The following is a 23,404-nucleotide window of genomic DNA, read 5'->3' on the forward strand; positions in this document are numbered from 1 at the left end:
GTGAATGACATCAACCAACTCCCAGACAACTGCCAATAGCAGGCTTATGACAGATGAAGCTAGACAACAGTAGTAGTTCAGCTACGATGTCTCTGTGGTAACTGCTAACTAGTCATCTTTCTCCAGTTTGTGTCCTAACTTGCATCCTTGCTGCTCTTGGCTAGTCGAAATTTTCTAGGCAAATCTAAACACAGGCCCATAAATGCTCCAAATTGTCTTCATGGATCAAAGGTCCATGAACACAGCAGGATTGTTTTCAAGGAATCAAAGATTAGAGTTTCCTTTTAATTGGAATGTGTGGATACCAAATGGATCTGAACCTCATGTGTACATAAAATTTCTGTCTAGGTTTGACGATGTCAGATTCCTGTTCCTTTTGGAATACCAAGAAGCAAAATCATATCTTTAAAACAAACAAACAAAGTTCTCCAAAAGCTGGTGCCAAAGTGTTTAATCAGTCATCAGGTTTGGTGGGTTAGGAAGCAAGCCTGCAATAAAATAATCAACATATTCTGCCAGAAAAAGCCACAAAGTCACCCTTTTTCCATTCTTTTCAAGTGAGCCCTATTTGTGCATTAGCGTGACATATACTTCAAAGGAAGAAGTGAACATTCATAATATAAAGCAAAACTGGGAATTAACTGCACAGTAAGAATGCAATCTTCATATTATTACAGTATTTAATTCTTTTGTAAACTATGTAGGTCACAGCCTTATTAATTTTAATGAAGCATTACACTTTGAGGAGACTTTATAGAAAACAAGACTAACTCCTTTAAGCAGAAAAATGTTATGGTGATTTTGAAAGACAGATGTGTACCTCATCACAATAATAATACTAAGTTTTGTTCAACAAAACCAAGCCTTTTTTATTGAAATAGAAATATATGCAACATCAGACTAAGAATTTTGTTATTCTGTAAAACACATTCCTTTAAAAGACCCCGATCCTGAATCTGCCTTTATTTGGATGATGTGAAGATGAGTTCAGAAATACCTGTAGGCTCCAGGTGCAGGTGAAGAGCAGTGCAGGCACATTAGCATGGAGAACAGGTAAGCAGTGATGTTTACCATCAGTTTACTGCTAGGCTTGGGCAGCACTGCTTTGACAGTGGTCTGTTACAGCTATTTATTTTAAGGCTATCTGCAAAGTACCACAAGCCAGACATCTTATCTACTCAATGCTGGGGACATTCACACCACAACTAGATGATCCTATGGCAAGCCACTAAAGAGCCTGATCTCAATTCTACCAGCAGAGCTTGCAATTAGTATGAATCATGTAATTGATTTTCATGCAGGAACAACAAAAAGTGTCCAGTGAAAGGCTTTAAGAGTCCCAAATGATAAAAACGACATGCTAATCATCTTCTAGACAGAATCTCTGTTTGAGAGGACTATTTCTGCATTGACAAGTGCTGCATGGCAGGACTCGGACTGTCTATGCCACTTCAACAGTATTTTGGATATCTTGCTTACCCAGCTGACTGTGCAGTCACACACTTGTTTGTGGCTGTGCATGGCCAAACATCATCTTTGTCAGATAACTATTGCGTACATAAGGGCAACTGCACGTGATAAAAGGCACACAACTTAGTCACAGTATACAAAATATTACAGGTGCTGTTTCAGTGACAGGACCAAGACCAGGTAGCCTCCAGATTTGAAGCACAGAAAAGTATCCGTGCAAAGTGGCTGCAGGAACCTGCCCAGGTCAGTGGCAGCAGGGAGAAGGTATGGGACGGTCAGTTGCAGGTTTTATAGTTTCAAAAAAAAGTACCAACAGGCTTGCACTATGCAAGCTGAGAGCTGAGATTGCTTTTTCCTAATAGTCTCTGAAAACTGATGTGGAAAGAGAAATCTTTCAATTTTACAGCAAAAGCTATAAATATCACAAATTTCCTGCAGCAGAATAGGGGAAATTCCACAGGGTCGGGGGAAGGGGAGGGGAAAAAGTGGTTAGAAATGGTTTTATTTAAAAAGCACTTGAGATGTGCTTGCCCCAGGGCAGTGAGGTTCACCTGGGACTCCCATGTCCCCAGCTCAAGCACAGGGATGCCCACACCTAGTTCCCACGCTGCCAGTTCTCTGCACTGCCATACAACTAACCACTACAGTTGTCACTGAAGAAGAGTAATTTCCTTAAAACCAGAAGGATTCAGGTGACAAATTACCCAGCCATCTCTACCTATTCTTCAAGATCATTCTCCCAGACTGGAGCAGAGGATCCAGTGTTTTTTCTCACACTTCTCTGTCTGTTTCAGTTTATGACTTCAATTCAAATTCTCCCTGAACTAACAGTATTTGGTATCTTGAACTCATCACCATCCTTAAATTATTTTTCATTTCTGTTCTTTGTAATCCAGCTCTTCTGTACCATGAATGTCCTGGGGGCAGGACATTATCCTCATTAAGGATGCATTCAAATCCTTAAAACTAAGTAATTTTGTGTCTTCTTTCTCATTAAAATACATGAGGCATGAGCCTATTGTATATATTTTCTGTTCTAAGTATCATTGAGTTTTATGATGCACGTTCTTTCTTTGTTTCTGTTTCTTAGAAGTATAGAAGCACTCCTGCAAACAAGGTCTGGGAGTTCAAAACAAAAGTTATTTTAATGAGCACTTTTCATTTTAATAAAAATCTGCCAAAATAAGCTTTAAAAATTGGCAAAAAAATTCATTCCAGTTGTCTCACTGCCTGAAGCTAATTATAGAATTAAGTATTGTTGTCTGCATGGCACACAAGTAATTTTCTGTGACACTTCAAGCTGTTTCCATCTAGGAACATTAAAACATTTTGAGGCAGGGACTGATTGACACAAGCCAGATGTGCCTGGGGATCCTTAAGGAAAGACTGAGCTAGACTTCTTATGCATCCCCACCACACATGAATCACATCTCCATGCACAAGTATAAGGAACTTTCATGTGACTTCTTTGTGAAATCTGAAATTGAAAGAAAAGTTTTACACAGATATGTTCTTTTGAAAAGAAGAGTAGCGGTTCAAGACTTAATTGAGATTCAGGGATCCTTGTCAAGCCTTTGTGCTCTTGTGGTGGGTTGTTGGTTTGTTTTTTGACAAGCATGTCTTTTAAAACTTTAATCATTAGGTGTCATTTTCTCTCAGAAAGCTCACTTTGTTTTATAGGATGCTCTGAACATCATTATTCTCATTTCATATTCAGGAATCTGGGGCAAAGGAGTTACCTGCAAGGTCACTGAATTAATCAGAAATAATACAAGCAGAGTTAAATTCCTGCACAGTTAATCCACCTCAGAGTTAACCCAGTCATTGATATCTTTGCAGATTAAAAACAAAAACAAGCAACCTATTCTGTTGCTACTGCCTTTGTGGTTTCCCTGTCATAGGCATAATGACTTCTGTCTGAACAAGAACTGAAGAAAGGGGCTTTAAAAACAGAGGCTTTAATGATTTACACTCAAAGAGCTATGAGCTGGTTGTGCCCAGCTGCTCTGAGGATCTCTCACCCAAATGTCAAGCCTGGGACAGTTCAATTACAAAGGAAAAACAGTTGTCCCTGCTGAACATCAATTAATTTCTGATCAGCCAGTACACCATCTACTGTAGGAAGCGCTCATCTCCTCTTGATTCAGATTTAAAAGCCCCAAAAAGCTGCTCTGTGCCTTCCTAACTCCCAGGTAATGAAAGGTTGTTCAGCAGGTTCTCACCACCCCAAGAATTTGTCAGCTCACTTTTGTCCATGTTTGCTCAGAATGTGTCCTTGCTCACTTTGACATGCAGAGCAGCAGCATTCCACAGAAACTTCCAGCACAGGAACTGTCAGTGCCTGATCCACCCCTACCGCATTTTCTAGTGAAAGCCCAGAGCAGCAAGAACTCTTCTCTGTGCACCAAAGCCATGGCTCATCTGCTCATCTGCTGCTAATCAGCTGCTCAGAAGGGCTGCAGGTGCCCAGCCAGCAGTGATGCTTGGCTTTTGCCAGGGAGGAGGCAGCATATGAAGCATTTGCCTGCTGTTGCATCCAGCATTCTCATGACTGGCAATTTGGCACAACAGTTACATAGACAACCCTTGTGATATGATGGATTTTGGTTCTCTGAAGACGCAGTAATTGGGGCGAGCAGAGAGGTGGTATATGGATAAGTCTTGATACAGTGGCAATGCCCTTAGCAAAACTCTCATAAAGAAGTGTGTCTCTCCCTTTGAGCACTTAATTTTTCTTTACAAAATACAGATCGTTGTCCGAAAGAAAGCAGAGAATGCCAAATGAAAACACTGCAGGATACAGAATATTTTCCTCTCTGAATTCTCCCCCTGTCACTATTTCTTTAAACAATTAAGAAGTTTGTCAGCTCAAATCCAAGTAATTGAGACTGAAAACCTATAAAATAAGCACACAGCTGGAGTAGCAGTAAGGCAGTATTTCAGGAAGTAACCTCAAAACCCCTTTTCTATTATCAAATCTCATTTACTAGTTCAAGTATTAGGTATTCCTGAGAATAAATGTGAAAGCAAAGCTTTCCTACCAAGAGAAAGCTGTAGACATATTGTAGTATTCATGATGAAATACATTATACATATACAAAGACACAAATAAACGTATATATCTGTGCGTGCCTGTGTAATCAGGAACATAGCTGTCCTGATTTATATGTGAATTGTATCTTCAGTAAGAGCTGGCTTGCTTAGAAATTAAATGAACTGCTAGACCCTCAGGACTGGCAAATTTAATACACAGAGGTGATAAGGAAACATCATTTCATTAACTCACTCTTTGAGAAAAAATACCATAAATACTACTGAAAAATGGAGAATTAAGTGAAGTTTTAATTATGAAATCTCTGTAATACTTTTCAAAATCAGACATTAATTCCATCACAATAATCAGCTAATTAATGCAAAACACGCTTGCTCCAAGAAGTCTTTATAACCAAGAAAACACATTCATCATTTATATGTTATAGGCACAGTACCCTTCAATGCTTGTTTTGAATTAAAGATTTCCCATAGACGGAACCGAGCCAATTTACATAAAATAATCAAACTTTTGCAGACACTGTTGCACCTTTAAATACATCATGATTCAATTACTTTCTATCTTACATACAGTGTAGAATGCTGTTTCGTACAGGCAGACTGCTTGCCTGACCCGTATGAGGCAAAGCATCACCTAAGAAGCAGCGCTGCTCAACAAGGAACTCACAGCAAAAGCCGGCACATGTGTACTGTGTCCTACAGATGGATTGCTGCTCTGGTCACATTTTAGGCATCACACTTGGATATAAGACTTGTGAGATCATTCATTATTATTTTACTTTCTAGTTGTGTCTTCAAACTAACGAAACCCTTAATGTACTTGTATCACTTGGAGTCCATCACGGCAGTTCAGGGATTTAATTATCAATTACTTTAGAGTCAGTTTTATGAGTATTAGTATTACACACAGGCCAAACCACTCAGCTTATCAGTGCTGTTTAAGCAGACTGCTACATTATGAATGGAATGGCAAAGGGGAATAAAATCCTCATTATGAGGCACTGCTTCTGTCCTCAATACTGTGCCATGGCGATTTCAGTTTAAAAGCCTTCCTGTGATACCTCACAGTTTGTCATGGGATGGCAACTGGCTAGATCCTTCTGCTTCCATTACCCCAGGGCAGGACTGAAATCACTAGGATTAGAAACTGGATTAAAAGCTCATAAATAAGCTGCAAGAGTTGCTGACTGCTGTCTTGAAGGCAGAATTGGTATTCTTGAGAGAAAAATACCCCCTAGACCTGAGCTGCTTTTGCTGCAGTCAGCCAAGATCTCACACCCCAGAAGACCTCTGGGCAAGGGTCTTACCAGCTCCCCAGACAGTAAGCATATGTTTATGCATTTCATTTGCTCATATTTATAAATACGATTATTAATCAAAACTGTGCTTAATCCTGTTTCTCAAATATTAAATCAAAACCAATAATGCAGATTTAAGTTTAATACCACAGCTAACTGCAAGTTGAGGAAAAGTGGTTGAAAATGGTGTTGGGTACCTTAAAACAATTGGCTGATGGTGCCTGCCCTATCCCGAGCCCCTCCAGTGAGCCTCACACCAGCTCTGGCATGCCAGGTATTGCTTTCCTATCTAGACCCCCCCCAGCAATCAGGGACCCATCTCTGGTCTGTATTTGTGCACCAGCCTGGACACAGCCACAGGAACCAGTTCTCTGCTGCCCTTCCACTCCTATACTAGTCTTCTCCTGTTTGCTGTCACTCCAGTCTCTTTCATGAACAATTTATTCTACTTAGATGGAATTATTAAAGATGAAAAGACTGGTGGGCTGACCTGTGAAGTTATATGATGCTAAGAGAAAGATTAAGTCATTTGAGGTATGCAAGGAAAAAGGCTTTGGACAAGGAAAAAGTTTATAAGCTGATCTTGAATGGATAATTGGGAAATAAAATGCCAAAATTAAAAGAATGTAAAAAGTCTAATATAAGGTAACAGAAATGCATGAAAGACAATAAAAGAACTCAACAAAGAGCAGTGAGAAGTACTTTGCAATGGAATAAGATGTTGCAGATAAAATAAACATATCCTTCATCTCACAAAGGAATTGGAAGGTAATATGCCAGAAGTGAAAACTATGTGTCCTGGGATGGACAATGGAAAACTAGAGAAATTAACAACCTTTCCAGAACAAGTCTTGGGTAATCTAAAATCAATAAAAGCAGTCAGAGCCCAAAGACCAGATGAGACACACTTCGGGATCCTGAAAGAGATGGCAGACAGATTATTGGACCACCATGAGTTATCTTTGATAGCATCATTGAAACAGTGATGTATTAATAGAGTAAAGAAACAAACAAAAATAACAGTTGTAAAAAGGAAATTGTGGAGATTTGTGAATTAAATTTTATCTGCAAAGCAGACAAGGTCCAAGAAATAATCAGTGACGAGATCAAAAAAACACAACTTTTGATCAATAGGAAAAGCTTTAGGAAATCAATTTTTGTGGAACAGCAATTGCTCTAACAACCACTGCAATTTCCTCGTGTATACTTCTCATGCACTGACATTTTTAAAGGAAGTATTACTGGCAATAAATAGAACTGATAGGCGGATGTTTAGATTTTAGAATGTCACGTAATGTAGGAAGACAGTAAATTGATACAAGACAAGTTCCAATTTGGGTTAAAAATGGCTACAAAAAAAGTCACATGTGCAGTCCTTGGTGATGCAGGATTATATAAAGAATGGATGGATGGATTATGAATAAATAAAAATCAAGGCAACATTCATTTCCAAGGATGAGAAAAGACAGTGGATTTGATAATATATCCTGTTCGTATGTTCTTCTCATATCTATCTCCCAGACTGGTTCCTGTTACACAATGGCTTACCCTACCTAATGGCTTATCCTGAACTTGCAGCCTCTTGCAGTTTCATTTTAACAGAAAATATGATCCAATTGCTCTCTGCACCTGCATTCCTGTGTTCAATGCTACTGAACTCAATTCACCAAACTGAATTGGTATTTACTACCCAGGGTGCAATCTTGGAGTGTCTCAGAAGTCACATACAGCTGAGTTTGGCCAGCATCAATATAGATAAACTCCAGAGGCAGGTCAAATAGCAAAGGATAGTGTCAAGAGACACTGTGTTACAGACAAGCTTGATTTTCTAATAAACCCCAAATCCTGGCAACCTGTATTACTGACTGATGCTGTCCTCTCAGGTAAGTCAAGATGCTCTGGCCCATTTCCATTCTGATTTTCTCTAAATTTCTTCTGATGCTTAGTATGGAGAAATGGACACTGGGGAAAAAGAGTAATGGTTTTCAAATACCTACAAAGGGGAGAAGGCCCCGTGTCCACTCCAGAGAAGTGTAGAGGAAGTAAATTGCAACAATGGGGATTAAGCAAAACAGTAGGGAAAACTTTTAAATTGAAAGCAGGCAATGCATTGGAACAGCTTGCTTTCAAAGGCTGCAGGATCTCATATTGAAGACTTTTATAAATAGTTTCATGAGCAGGTTAAATAAACATCAATCAGAAGGAATCCTGTGCTGGGCAAGAGGAGGGACCGTATAATCCCAAGTCATTATTTAACTTTATCCCTTATGACTCTTTTAAAAAATCTCTGCACACTTATAGCCCACAGCTGCTGTGTTTCACTTTGGCAGTGACTGATTTTCAGTTGCCTCTGAACTTGCTGCCATTTAAATGTACATTGTTAAAACCTCCAAGCTTTTCCAGGCTAACAAGGAATGCCTTGTAGAAGTAATTATCTCTGTCTTGTGGCACCATACACTTCTCCTTCTGATTCTTCTCTTGCTTTTCCCCCCCACCCCCCTAATTCTGCCCAGGGTCATGCTGAGCTGGAGAGCAACTGGAAGGAAAAAGATATTGGAAATGCCTCCAAAGAGGTGTATACCAGGGCTTCAGAGAATCAGGATCTCTGCTGGCAATTCTGAACACTGCCCAGGCTTTCAGAGCACAACATGGTGGGGAATGACATATTCAGATGGCAGAAAATGTCCAATTAACTTCCACAGAGCAAAACAAATATTTTTCAGGCATTGCAAAGAGGAGGAAGATAAAAAAAGAGTACAATGAAAATTATTACTGAAATTGATTCTTCTTTGGCAATGATCTGTTAAGCAATCTTTCTGCAAGTCCCAGACTCCCTAGCCAGCCTTGCTGCAGGATAAAAAGACACACCTCAACGACTGCTGTTGGAGCTTTGTAGTATCAGGTCAAGATGTCGCTTACTTTGTGATATTTCTGTCTGAAAAAAAAAAACCCGTATCTTATTGGTGGCTACAGTTAAAGGAAGGAAAGAAAGTTCATACTTTACCTGAAGCATCAGGATGATAGAGGCTGGGAGCACTCGTTATTTCTCCTTGCTGATGGAGACAGCTACCTGAGGATCTCTGACTTGCAATGAGAATCCTGCTCTTTGCAGATGGTAACCTGGACACTGCACCCAGTCCTAACTGTGGCTTGAGTATCATGGCAGATCGATAAAAACTTGGTGGGACCTCATAGTGTGTATATGGTGGAGGGCAAAATTCATCTTTTGCAGGCCTTTCCCCAACCTACAGAAAAATCATTAACACAGATATTTATGCAAGAAATCAATAAATCCAGAAAATATGGAGCTGAAAATTGCTTATAAAGGCTAATTCTCCCTCCTTGTGAATCTGGGCTTCAGAGCACTGCAGGTTGATCATCACTTTCAAAAAGTGAGGGTGTTACCATATGAATCACTCTCCAAAAATACATACACACACACATTAGTCTCAATACAGAACTAAACCCAAATAAAGAATTGATGTCTTCCCCAAAAGAAAACAGACAAATGGAAGATCTTGAATTAGTGAAAATAAAGTTACTGTTAAGTCCTGAAAGGTGATATTATTTATAGAGGTAGGCACATCAAGAGAGTGTGTAAGTGAAATTTTTGTTAGAAGTTATTTAAAACACTCTGAGATACAATTTTGTGGGAACTTGCTTTTCATTTAGTTAAAAATAAAGCTGAAGGTATTTTGAGTTCATTTAGTGAAAGAAATGGTATTGTCAAATCGTTTGTGTGAGAAAAAAGCCCCCTCTACATGTTCTTAATTCAAAATGTTCACTGTAATCTGTGCTCCTAAAGTTCCTGAAAAGAGACCTGGTCCTGGAGGTGGGCATGTTTTACATTTGAATATTCCAAATCAGAGGTATAAACCCCAGCTGTCCGTTTGAATTGGAGAAAAAAAGCAAATTTGCAGATGTGAAATATTTTGTGTTTATCACACATAGATGCTGCCTGGCTAAAATGAGAGACAAATCTCTCAGTATACTAACGGGTGCATACTGTGAGGACAGAAGTTAAGTACCAAGCTGAAAATATCTCCATCAAACTGGCTGTTACCAGGAAATTTGTAGTCAGCGAATGACATGGCTCCCCAGTTCAGGCCTTGCATCTTTCTATACTCAAGCTGGGCTCTGATGCCCACCTCACTGTTCTGCTTCATGATTTAGGAGAAGGGTGCACAGCAATGTCAGTATTTTCATCTCTCTCACCTGCAAAGAACTGTTTACATTTCTGGGTAGAGCCCAGCTTCATCATTGTCTAATAAAGAGCAATACCAACATATTGCAGACAAGACCCACGGATATTTTTTCAGTGCACCTGATTTAGGCCACAGGAAAAAAAAAAAAAACAAAACCAAAACAGCTTAGGAAATGGGAAATCTGAAATAAATTTGTTTTAAAGTTAATCAAAAAGTGCCATAGGCTATCTAGGAAGACATATAACTGAAAATTAATTAATTGTGTTGTAAGTTATGAAGCATATAATATGCCAGATCAATTTCTATTTACCAATTATAAGCATTTAGAATATGTCCTTAAATACTGGCTATAAAAGCTTTGATCCTTGTTGCTTCAAGAGCTTTAATCCTAATTTAGCAAATCTTCAATATGGTAAAAGAAAGAGGATTGGTCTTAAACTATTAAATATAAAATCTTTGAGGCTTTTGCACAGGCATTAAGAGGGCAGATTGAACAAATACTGATTATTATATTTTCACTCTGTATTTTCCTTTTGCTTGCAGTTCTATTTCCTGCCATTAGATCTTCCTGTTTCCTCTTTTGTTGTATTTCTACGACATATTTCTACAAGTTAGGATGCATTTTTTTACTGTATAGATGATTCTCTAGGCTTGGATTGCAGGACATACTTAGCTTTTTATTTTCAACTTCTAGATATGACACTGTTTTACTGGATAAGATTCAGTTGTCTTTTTATTTATTTTATCTTTTCTAAAGTTATCTTTTCTATTTGTATTTTTTTTTTCTTTATTTCAGCCAGATTCCCCTATACACTTTGGATCATTTCACATTTAACTGGCAGTGAACACAACAATGCCAAGTACTTCAGTATAAAGAATAGGGAAAATCTTTAATAGAGAAACCATGCCTTTTTGATAAGCTGGGTCAACATATCCAAGCCTTTAGTCACCTCATTTTTTTCCTTTATTGACAGTATGCTAGGAGTAACACAGAAGGTCAACAAACATGCACACAAAAGGAATCACTCAATCACAAGCATAAAATGTATTCTCAAGCTGGGAGAACCAAGAAGGATTTAGAATAGAATCATTTAGGTTGGAAGATCATCAAGTCCAACTGTAATTTACCCAAATATCCCTCAAGAAATAAATGCTTTTTTTAGAAAAAAATCCTGCTTTTGGGGGGACATAAACATGTTACAAAGACAATATTTTTTTCTTTTCTATTTAACAGTGAATTTATGAAGTGTAAAATTCAACTGGTCTCAATAGAGTTGGATGCATTTGTTGATTATAAGGCCATTTTAAGGCTTTTTAGAAAGATATGGATTAATATGAGACCTGTTAACATCCTGTACTAGATTTTTTTTGTGAGGAAATTTAAATAAAAGGTCTGTTGCATCCTGTCAACTAAGAAGAAGCTCAGCTCAGAGTTTTACTGTGTGTCACTGTCTGTTCATTCCTGCTTTCTCCATTTAATGAGTTTGTTAGACTGCAGCAAATGCTTGGAGCATACAGGAATTTCCACAGGCTGGTTAATCCCTAGCAGAGCTGGCAGCACAGCCAACAGGTAAGGATACCCAACACTTTCCTTCATGTTACTTTGTTTAAACAGCATCAAACATTAGTGCCTTAAGCAAGAATCATCTTGTCAAGCAGCTGCTTGAGGCAACTACCTGAGAAAAGAGTTGGCAACATTGGTTCAGGCAGTTCAGATAATGAGATTTGGTGAGGAATTGCTGGTTTGACTATAAAACAATTCCCCTTATCCCCTTTTCCCCTACAGGCCTTTTGTTTCAACAGGCTTTAATGCATGCTTTCCAGTGCAGACAGATGGGCAGCAGACACAAGGAGGTGGTTGAACAGGGCAGGCACAGGCCTGGGGAGGCAGGCAGAAGAGCTGGTGATCAGCAGATCTGCTGATAGACCCCCCACCAGAACCAGGGCTCTTGGCAATGGCCCTAAAGTAGTGACCAAAGTGAACCAATGGCTACCCTCTGACAAGGCATGAGCCATATCCATAAGGGTAAACTCTCACCCTGCAGCCTAGGCTATGTTCCTGTCATTTAGCTATCTGAAGGGTCTGATTGACAGCAGCTATTTACACTCCCTATCATAGTTATGTAAAGAGCTATAAAATAATACTTAAAGATCTCCAAAGCCCAAACTGGATGTGTGAAATAGGGCAATTTTTTTTTCTTATGAAGACAGTAGCCATCCTTCTCCACCATCTCCCTGTTTCCAAAGCTTCCAAGTCTTCTACTCTGTCCCTTCAAAAGGGTGATTTTGATCTATCTCAATACATCCTAATTGATTTCTTTTTTATTACACATCAGGCACCTGTACGCCATGAACCTGTACTGTGCACAGCTGCTTTTCTAAGCATCTGACCACTTCTGTAGATCAATCATTTTCCTTTCTTTTGATCCATGCTTGAGCCACATCAGCTCCCTTTGCATTTCTCTAACTAGCAGGAGGGTAAGGTAATTGCTTTCAGGGTGGCAGCCCAAAGGAGGAAATATCACCTTATGTTATCAGCTCCTGACTCTTAGCTCCTGCGCTAATGCAAAGTCATAACACAAACTGCAGTTTGATTGAGTTTTCCTTCCCAGCCTTTTCTCCAGGAAATACAGCTTCTCCGGAGTAGCAGCTTCTTGGTTTCAAACCTTCCCTTGCTGAAATACCCACCCAAAGTCATATTTCTTAGAGGAGCAGGGGGAAAAGGAGGATTATTGAGCAGATTTTCCTATAAACCATGCTGGGGCACATGAAAAACAATGAGGTGGTTGGTGACAGCCAACTTGGCTTCGCTAAAGGCAAATCATGGCTGGCCAATTTGGTGGCCTTCTATGATGGGGCTACAGAACTGACGGATAGGGGTAAAGTAGTTGATCTCATCTAACTAGACCTCTGCAAAGCATTTGATACTGTCCTGCATGACATCCTTGTATATAAACTGGACAGACATCAAACTTGATCAACGGACTACCCAGAGGAGAAAGAACTGGCTGGATGGCCGCACACAAAGAGTTGTGGTCAATGGCTCAATGTCCAGCTGGAGACCAGTAGCAAGTAGAATCCCTCAGGGATCAGTGTTGGGACCGGTCTTGTTCAACATCTTTGTCGCTGACATGGACAGTGGGATTGAGTGCGCCCTCAGCAAGTTGCCGATGACACCAAGCTGTGTGGTTCGGTTGATACCCTGGAGGGAAGGAATGCCATCCAGAGGGACCTTGACACGCTTGTGAGGTGGGCTGATGCCAACCTCATGAAGTCTAACCATGACAAGTGCAAGGTCCTACACCTGGGTCAGAGCAATCCCAGGCACAGCTACAGGTTGGGCAGAGAAGAGATTCAGAGCAGCCCTGAGGAGAAGGACTTGGGGTGTTGGTCGATGAGAAAATGAACATGAGCTGGCTGCAGTGCACACCCGCAACCCAGAAACCAATCTTGTCCTGAGCCACATCAAAAGAGTATGACCAGCAGTCGAAGGAGGTGATCCTGCCCCTCTACTCTGCTCTCATGAGACCTCACCTGGAGTATTGTGCGCAGTTCTGGTGTCCTCAACATAAAAAGGACATGGAACTGTTGGAACAAGTCCAGAGGAGGGCCACGAGGATGATCAGGGGACTGGAGCACCTCCCGTATGAAGACAGGCTGAGGAAGTTGGGGCTGTTCAGCCTGGAGAAGAGAAGGCTGCGTGGAGACCTCATAGCAGCCTTCCAGTATCTGAAGGGGGCCTACAAGGATGCTGGGGAGGGACTCTTCATCAGGGACTGTAGTGACAGGACAAGGGGTAATGGGTTCAAAATTAAATAGTAGAAGTTCAGGATGGATATAAGGGTATATATACTGTGAGGGTGGTGAGGCACTGGAATGGGTTGCCCAGGGAAGGTGTGAATGTTCCATCCCTGACAGTGTTCAAGGCCAGGTTGGACAGAGCCTTGGGTGAGATGGTTTAGTGTGAGGTGTCCCTGCCCATGGCAGGGAGGGCTGGAACTGGATGATCTTAAGGTCCTTTCCAACCCAAACTATACTGTGATTCTATGATTCTATGGAAATGGTTTTGGATCTTCTCCAGCCTGTAAGTGCCCTCCTTCTAACCTTAGTCTAGAGTAAATCATGCTTCAGACTTGCCACAACCTGTCTCCTTCTGATTATCTGAACCCAAACTGTATGAGACGTAGATACCTATGGTCTTTAGAGGATCATGTCAAACATGGTGAAACAGCTACACATTCTGGGTTATTTTTGCTTTAATTTCCATTGCCATACATCAAAGAGTAATAACCTATCAATCTTCCCTCAGCTTAGAAGACAACTGTAAAGATATACTACTAATGGCTGGCATACACAAGTTTACGACTTGCATAATTCTAACTCCAGACACAAAATATCAGGGTTAATGCTGGAAACTGAAGTTAGAGGGGAAAGGACAGCGAGGACTGTCCTTTTGGTGTTTGCAGTGAGATGCCGCTGTATGAAACCCTATAATCCATGACCATTTCAGTAGGTTCCTGTTAACATAGGGGCCAATCTACACACACACAATATTTTAATTTGGGTGTTTGCCAACTTTTGATTGTTGACTTATCAAATTTGTTATTTCAATGCTATTTCTTGGATAAATAACTGTATGTAGAATGAGGCAGGCATTAAAATACCTTCAATAACACCACGAGACACACAGAAAAAAAAACATAGTAATTCTTTTTTTAAGACTTTTTAAATCTTTTCCTGTATGAACAATATGATCTAACAAGAGCTCTGATAGTCCCTGGCTTTCAATACAGGAGGGAATTAGTTTATACCTCTAGTGCTCTGTCTGCAAAAAACTGCCAACTTTCCCATTAAGGAGCAAAAGTCTCTGTGGGCAAATTACATTAATTTCCCAAAGCTATTCTATGAGGGGAGGAAGGGCATAATCCATTTATGCATAAATTCAAACAGCATGTCTTTTCTTTTCTAGACATCCCTATTTATACTACCAGCAGGTGACCAGTTTGCTGGAAAACACTGGAGGAATGCAGTGACACCTTCCAGTCACAGATCAGATATCACAACAGCATTAGTGCCAGAAATGGCTAAGTAAATTTATTTCTAATGATCACACATTGCATTGATTTAGAATTTCTTTCTTATTTGAGATATGAGAACTTACTTCTGACAGCAACAAGTAAGCAAATTACCACCACGTGGCATACAGAAGAGGCTCTCAAAGCTGCCTCCTTACCTCCTGCAGAAACTTCTCGCTCATCGGACTGAAGTGATGGCCTGGGGGCCTAATTCCTGACACCACCAATCCAGAACTGAAAAGTCTTGGCTTCTGGAGGTCAGGTTTAAATTTATCATACAGGATGCTGGCAGACTTTGTCTCCCCTCCATTGGATGCCTTCTGCTCTGTAGAGATGGGCATGCCACACGCAGGGCTACCAAAGGGCAGTCCTGCTGGTGCAAACAAAGGGTCAAGCTGCTCTATTGAACGAGGGTTTCTTCTAATGTATGTGATGATTTTAGGTCTCACAGGTTTGGGCCTGGGTATGGCAGGTTTTATCTCAATGCTTTCTTCCAGCTTTTCACTGCAGTCACTGTCCGCATCTGTCTTATCTGCAAGGGAGCCCTTGGAGTGGACCAGGATAGGTTTTGGGATGGCGCTGCTGCAAGCAGTCTTGATAGGCACTTTAGGGGATATGCTTAACAACTGTGTACTGTCAATGGGAGGTAGGACTGAGGAGGGTGACAGTTTGTCAACATGAAGTGCATAAAGGTCCTTCAAATTACTGTTTGATGGCATGGGCTGACTATTAACATCCAGCGCTGCCACTCGGTGCACAGGAGTTGGGACACATAAAAAGGCATCATCCTTTCCTGAAACATTACAGCTCTCTGGTGCTTCCTCTGGAGGATGTTTCTGTGCATTAGCTGTCTTTTTACTTGGAACTGGAAAGTTCAATGTTTCCACGTCACTGTCGTGGTTGTCAGGTTGCTGGTGTGACACTGTCTCTGCACTGCGTGCTCTGCGCTGATATGAGAGATTAGAAGCAGTCAGAGCAGCATCCTCAGTGCTTTCTTTGACTAGTGTCAGTTTGTTCTCATCAACTTTCAAGGCTTTGCTGTCAGGTAGATTAGTATTATGTGTAAAAGATATTTGTTCACCAACTCTTTCAGTGCAACCTGCATCAGCTTCATGTAAATTTTCATTTTTTCTAGGTGTCAATTTGCCGCTGGATTTACTACTGCAGGTGAGTGAGAATATTGTTTCCACTTCTTTGTCAGGATTTTCCTCACCATCCTGACTAGTTGCCCTGTTGTCACCATCATTGCTTCCTCTCCCTTCCCCACCAATGTTGACATCACTAAACAATTTGTCGTCGGGACTTGATAATGGATCCTCTACTTTATTACAGGTCTCTTGAAAATGGGATGCTTGAAATTTTGAAGCATAAGACCCAGAGCATTTCTCTTCTTCCACTGATGTATTTTCGCCTTTTTGACATCCCAGGAACTCTACCAGCATAATTCTCTCAATCTTTTGTTGACACGTATTTTTATATTGCAGAGATGGTGCAGTCTTAAGCTCCATCTTTTTACTTTTATCACCCTGACTTAATTGTGCTTCTGATTTACTAGTAATTTCATTGGGCTTCACATCTGAATGTTGAGAATGAGAAGTATGCAGTGTGCTTTCAATGTTAACATTTGGTACATTTTCTGGTTTACTTAGTTTCTTGTTCCCTGAGGTAGATGGTTTGGAATAAAATACGATATTTTCCTCTGAGGTATTGTCAAGTGGATGAAACACCATCCCAACAAAATGACCTGTGGATGTTTTTTGTGATTTCTCTGTATTTCCTGCCAAATGGTGTGACGTGTCGATGGAGTCCAGTGATGCAGAAAGCAGGCGTTTACTTGACACACGGCCAACACAGTCTTTTGCGAATGCTTCAGACTGAGGAGAGAATTTATTTGGTCTTCCTAAAGAAAGCCTTTTTATTCTCTCCACCTCCACAGTCCTAGACATTTTACCCTTAGAAAAGTTCTGGGTGAGGTCAACATCACCTTTGGATATAACTTCTAGGTTGGCATCATTTGTGTTACTTTTTAAATTGGACAGACTTTGTCCTCGGCTAATCCTAGTATGCCTTGCTATGTCCTTAGCTTCTCTGGTCCTAAAGTCTTTCCCCATTTCCTTGCTTGTGGTGGAGGGCAGCTTACTTTCCTGTACAGCAGCGTGACAGGTTTGAGAGTCTTTGAAGGTCAGTTTATTCTGCTCTGTATTCAGATGAGTAACGTTCTCTGATCCTCCAGACTGTATATTCCCACTCTCATCCATCAAATCGCATTTCATAACAGCTCCTTCAGGGGTTCTAACTTTTGTCACAATTTGATTGGCATTGGTATCCCCCACACTCACTATGCTTTCATTATTATTTTTCATTTCACTGCGGTTGTCCTGAAGCTGAGCATAACATGACTTGTTTGGGATTAACGGAGCACTCATTTTGAAGCTTCAAGTGACTGCTACTTTAGCAGTCCTAATCAATAAGTAAGCTTTTTTTTTCCTTATCAGGTTAACTGTTATGCATGCTTTGGTTATACATTTAAATTATAAACTGATCAGTACAAAACTCCTTGGCAGAAAGCTTGGAGTCTCTTGTCAGAGTCACATTTTTGTGCTGCTCAGTTGTCTTTGATGCAGCCTCTGGACCTATGATGTGCAGTAGAGAGTTCAACGAAAGCGAAATAGATCTGTCAAGTTCCCTCTGAATGGGAGCCAGTTAATCCAGCCAACCTATGAGAAAAAAACCCAATGTTACACTGATGTCAGGAATCATGCTAGCTAAATCACAGTTAAAATCAACAGCACTCCCAAGTACATCCCCAAGATAGATCATTTTCAAATACTTTAGATTCTGTTTCAATCACAGCTTTGCTCCCAGCAAAAATTGTCAGTGTAGCACAGAACTCTGACTTGAGAAGTCACACAGTTAAAACTAGTAAATGGTTGCTGCTTAGAAGAGTAGTTGATACTGCTTTTAAACCACATAGATTTACAATTGGGAACAGGCATAAGTAGCTAGGGTAGGGTGGGACGCAACACTGAGTGGTGTAACTGTATAGACAAGTCCACTGTACAGACAAGACCAACTGTATAGACAAGACCAACTGTATAGACAAGTCATAAGCAATAAAATTCCAGCTCCATTAGGGGATTTTTAAGGCTTTCTCTCCTTGCCTTGTACAAACCACAGCCATACTTGTGCTGACACCCCATCACCTTTGACATTTCTTTGCCAGACCTATAGATGCCAAGAAAGCAAAAACTATGGCTGGAGGCCTGCAAAGGAAAACTCTTTTTCTGAGAGAGCTGCACATGTTCAAATATAGAGGATTACACACTGGACCCAATACAGTACAGCTCCTTTTGGCTCCTTCCCACCTATGGCTCTGAAAGGCCAGATTTTGTCCTTTCTTGCTTCCAACAAAGGGAATTGTCCACCTATGCCATGCCTAAATTCACTCTCTGAGATATTTCTTGTACAATGCTCCCACCTGTGCTGGGTTTCTAATCAGGGGCTCACAGGGGCACTAATTTAAGTCCTGATTGAGTCTACTGCTCAGTCTACAGCATCTGGGTGCAAATCTGGACCCGTGTTTCTAACACCCCTTATGAGCAGGTTCTCCCATCCCTTGCATTCAGTTCAGCTCTGCTCACACCTGGCTCTCAGCTCAAACCAGTTTCTTTATATGGCACACACACATGTTGGTTGAGTCTGGATTCAGACTCCTGGCATAGTTTTCAGCTCTTCAGCAAACAATAACTAATTAAATTAATTTATGAAACAGAACAAAGTATTTAGAATTTCACTTCAACACCACAGAATTGTGCTATTATAGATAGAGTTTGCAAAGCATTATAAAACAAGACCTTTTAACTATTTCTCTATTCTGTCCTTATTGCCAGAGAAAAAAAAAGAGCTGAATACTTATTAAATATATACATTAAAAAGGTTTTTGGTTCATTTCTTATTGCTCCTTTCTCTTGTGTCTCCCCCCAAAAAACAAAATATTACAAGATTTTACATATCAACCTGAGAGCTGAACTCTACTTTTTGCTGAATCTCTAGAGTGCTATGGCAATATATATAAATAAATTGATAAATGACAATGGTCATGTACATTAAACCGTAAGTACCATGTCAGGCTGATGTATTTCAAATGTACAAGTAGAGCAATAGATTAATTTGCCACTTATTTTCTCCTCTACATCTCTCACCTGGGTCTAGAGCAAAGTTAATTAAGGCATTTAAGGTTATGAACATGATGCTAAGAGGCTGCTGGTTTCTCTTCTTTACACTGACTGCCCCTAATATGATTAGTAGTAATGCGAATGAGGATAGTTTTGAAGAAAAAAAAAACCATTGTGGAAATACCCGTATCCTTTGAAAGCATCTTCATACACACTGCGTTGAGACAGACCATGCTTGTATGCTTCGGGGACCAGACCACATAATTTGGTTTAATGTTGCTGGTACAAGCTGATCAACATGAGAGTCAGGAAAGATCTGTCCCCTTTCAAGAACAGGGCACTGCACAACCTCAGGACACTGCCAGTTGAGATTATCCTCTTCAAGCAGCCAATGCTGGCCAGAGACATAGACTTCAAACGCATGTGTGATTATGACAATAAAATACTATCTAGGTATCTAGGTAGAGATTATTCTAGGTATATAGAGATATACCTATATATAGAGATTATACCTAGGTATCTAGGTAGAGATTATTCTCAGACAGTGTTAGCATTGCTCCTGTGCTTTCTCCAGAGTCAGTGAGAAGGGATGGTCACTTTGGAGAAGTGGTTCATCTTGTGCTAACATCTTTCAGGGTGGATCCTATGCACCTGACCACCAAGTTCCGGTGACATCGAGTCTCAGATTAAGGATCTCATGGACTTGAACAATTGGTTACATCCTTACAAATACCATCCATACAATTACCAAAAGATTTTTTTTTTCCACAGTGTTTAACTCTGTAATCTGTTTTACAATTGTCTTTACAATAAGCACACAGAATAATGATTCCATGTTTGAAATAATACAAGACTCCACTCTGCCATAAAACAGACAGCACAGGACTCCTGCTAAATTAGTGCAAAACCAAAATCAAACATGTCTGTCAATTAATACCTTATTAACCCTTTTGGTTTTGGTTCAGTCAATATGATAAAGACATACTGTAATAGGCACATTTGGGAGTAAGATGCATGGTTTTGTGTTACATTTGGTACCTTAGAAGATTTGATCAGTCTTCTATTTAAATAGCTTCTATTTAAGAAGCTTTGGCTTGGATTTTCTGCAGGATAGTTTATTTTATGTGTCACTGTCCAGGCTCAACTTCACTATGCTCTTTGGAGTCAGTGAGATGAAAAGACTCAGCTGTGCTTGGGTTCTGCTGGCTCTTCTCTATTTTTTTATTACTCATCTCACTTGACTGATGTTGGCTGACATACACACATCTAAAGTCACTCCCTGATGTGCAGGAATGCTCTGAGGTGAGAGAGGTATGAACCTCCCTAACTCTTCAGATGCCCTCTTCAGCGCAGGACCTGGGGGTAAGAGAAGACTTGATCCCAGCATTGCAATGCCTCATCACTTAGCAACAATTCACTGGAGACCCTGCAGAAGAAATATGACTGCAAGTCTTAATGATTGAACTTGGTGTATGTACCAAGTTACCTTGATGTGGGTAAATATTTCTTGATACTCTGTAGTGTAAAAGTGCTCCCTCTGAACTGCTGAGAGTGGAAAATGAGGTCATAGCTCTCCATGTCCCAACATCTTGGCAGGATGCAATAACTGTATTCATGAAAAAACATTATAAAGTGACATGAACATCCTAGACAGTAGAATAAAATTATATCTACCAGGCTGTGGTTAGCTATCATTCCACAAGGAGAAGAAAAGTTCAAGGAGCCAGAAACATGACTAAATACTTTTAACTTTAGTAGTATCAGTTTCTGTCTCCTAAGAGCCTTTCTTCTCAACCTGAACCCATTTAATGATGATCTAGGAAAGCAGTCTACAAGAGTTTCTTCCATCTGCTATTGCAGTTCCTCCACTACACTCTGGTCCATCCTAAGATGCATTTGGCCAGCAGATCCTCACCTGGACGATTTCTGCTGCAAAGCACACAGCACAGGCTGCATCAGCAGAGCTCAAGTTTGTAAAACATAGCTGGCTGGAAAAAGAAAGCAGCAGCCTGCTTCTAAATAGTAATGGCAGCTTTTCTTGGTTAAACAAGCAGTGTAAAGTACTGCTATCTTCAGTAGTCACCAAATAAAAAAAAAATGGTAAAGCATTACCATGTTATTGGCTGACCTATTTGCTTTCAATTTGCTACAAAAAATGGAACAGTAATAATCATGAGAAATGCAAAGGAATTATCAAAGCACATGGAAAAATAAAACTGGAAATAAAGAAATAAAATCTGAAACGTGTTGAGAAGTTTGGCTCCTGTATAAACATTTCTGAATGCAGGCTGTCACAGCTGCTTACCCATCCTGGTACTGAAAGTCTAAAACCAGAATATTTACAGCAAGATATGCTAAAACTATCTGGTGGTACTGGTAACACTGTGCACAGCTTAGCCTGATTGTTCTTTCAGTACAGAGGTAAATGCTCTCGACCCAGTGGGGTCGTGGGCTGTCCTGCCCAGGGGTGAGGATCACACAGACATTCAGCTCCCTGTGGGGACATGCAGACCAGCCGCTTTGTCATGACTCAGAGAGGAGTCATGGGGTGTGATGGGGTGTTTATTCTCCCAGAAGGTAGCTACGACTGCTTGATCACAACTCAGCTGAAAACATGAAGTGAGAAGCCTCCAGTCATTTCCCTTGAAGGCTATCCTGGTCATGAGCTCCAAGTTCACAAATCCCTGCAGCATCCAGGACAACGGCTGAGCACAGGCTCCAGATCTGCTGCCCTCCACACTAGCAGCACAGATTTGAACAGGACGAACATCTTTGACTGCATTACAGCACCCACAGATAAACTCCTGCAAAAACAGACCCCTTCTCCACAGGAAGGACACTCCTAGTCTGACAAACGAAGTGATGGAGGGAGATGGATGAGCATACACGAGGAATATGCTTGTTTGAGGTGGGAAACAGATGCTGGTTTTACAGTTACTACAGAAAACTGGCATGAACAGCAGCCTCCTGAGATGCACAGTTGTTCTGAAAACAGTTCTCCCGCTGGGGAGAACTGGCAAACCCACCACAGCCTTGCTGAGGCCTTCTCTGGGAGACGAGATACCACTGCTTCTAATGCCAGGATACAGGCTGCCAAGAACTGAGCCCCACTGCTGAAACACTTACAGAACTGGAAGGGAAGGAGGTGGGAATATTTTCTTGAGAAGCCCAAATCATCACAAAGAACTACCTCTACCAGTGATGGAAGTGGAAAGCCGATACTAGGGTGTTAAAAAAACAAGCCAATAAACCTCTTGGAGTGTGTAACATACAATTGGAATTAATTAAAGCTGGTGGAGAAGCGCTCACCCAGGCATGTGATAATTTTGTTAATGTGATTTGGAAGGCTGAGAACTAAGATTTGGACACACTCCCCAATAGCTTCTATTCATAACAAAGCAGACCCAGCTGTTTGGGGAAATTACAGCATAATCTCATCATTGGCAGATCCTATGGAAACGTTACTGTATGGCATGAAGAGAACAGTACTTCAGATAGACAACTTTCTGCCTGATGAGCAATTAAAACATAGACAGAGAAAAGAAATGGTGGAGAAAATGCTAAATTTTTAGACACTGGAAAATGTTAGGAAGGTGTTTCTTATTTGTAAAATTGAAAAAAAATCTGAAAACATTAGAGGCTTTTGCACAGTTTGATTTAGTAGCATTTCCAGAATCTTAGAGGATCTTTACAGTCAATAAATTTCATTATTTCTATATTTCTTTCTATTTTTTATATATATTATATAAATTTATATATATTTCTAGTTATAGCTTTCATTATTTCTATTCTTTCATTATTACCTACTTTATATCTATATATAGTTATAAAAACTAGATATAAAATAGCTAACGTTTTATTATGCCAAAGAATTTTTTCAGTTATTTTATTTTTATTCAAAACCAACAAAGGTTTTAGTTTAGCCAAATTATTAATGAATTTATTTATTAATCTAACTTATTTTATCAAAACGATTATAAACAAAATGGATTTTAAACATTTGTCATATTTAGCTTAAAAATTTTCTAAATCAAAATTTTTCATTTCAAAGTTCCAAATAATATTTCAGATCAAACATACTTCATGTTGCCATTTAAAGCTTTTTAAATGGCAAGTCAGGTGACACGGAA

General features: G+C 40.1%; 1 protein-coding gene across 2 annotated transcripts in view; it reads right to left on the bottom strand.

Moving 5' to 3' along the window:
- Nucleotides 1–23,404, bottom strand: part of MTUS2 (microtubule associated scaffold protein 2) — a 284,828-nt gene that overhangs the window by 156,307 nt on the left and 105,117 nt on the right. For both annotated transcript variants that reach the window (XM_062615081.1, XM_062615082.1), the window contains exons 3-4: nt 15,258–17,816; nt 8,824–9,064 (exon numbers count right to left, since the gene is read on the bottom strand). In XM_062615081.1, coding sequence (XP_062471065.1) covers nt 8,824–9,064; nt 15,258–17,525 — 2,509 coding nt within the window. In that variant the 5' untranslated portion in view covers nt 17,526–17,816. The remainder of the gene's footprint in view (nt 1–8,823; nt 9,065–15,257; nt 17,817–23,404) is intronic.

This window comes from Pezoporus occidentalis, unplaced genomic scaffold (assembly GCF_034315485.1).
Source record: "Pezoporus occidentalis ecotype Australia unplaced genomic scaffold, CSIRO_AGI_Poc_V1 ctg18, whole genome shotgun sequence".
Taxonomy (NCBI): domain Eukaryota; kingdom Metazoa; phylum Chordata; class Aves; order Psittaciformes; family Psittacidae; genus Pezoporus; species Pezoporus occidentalis.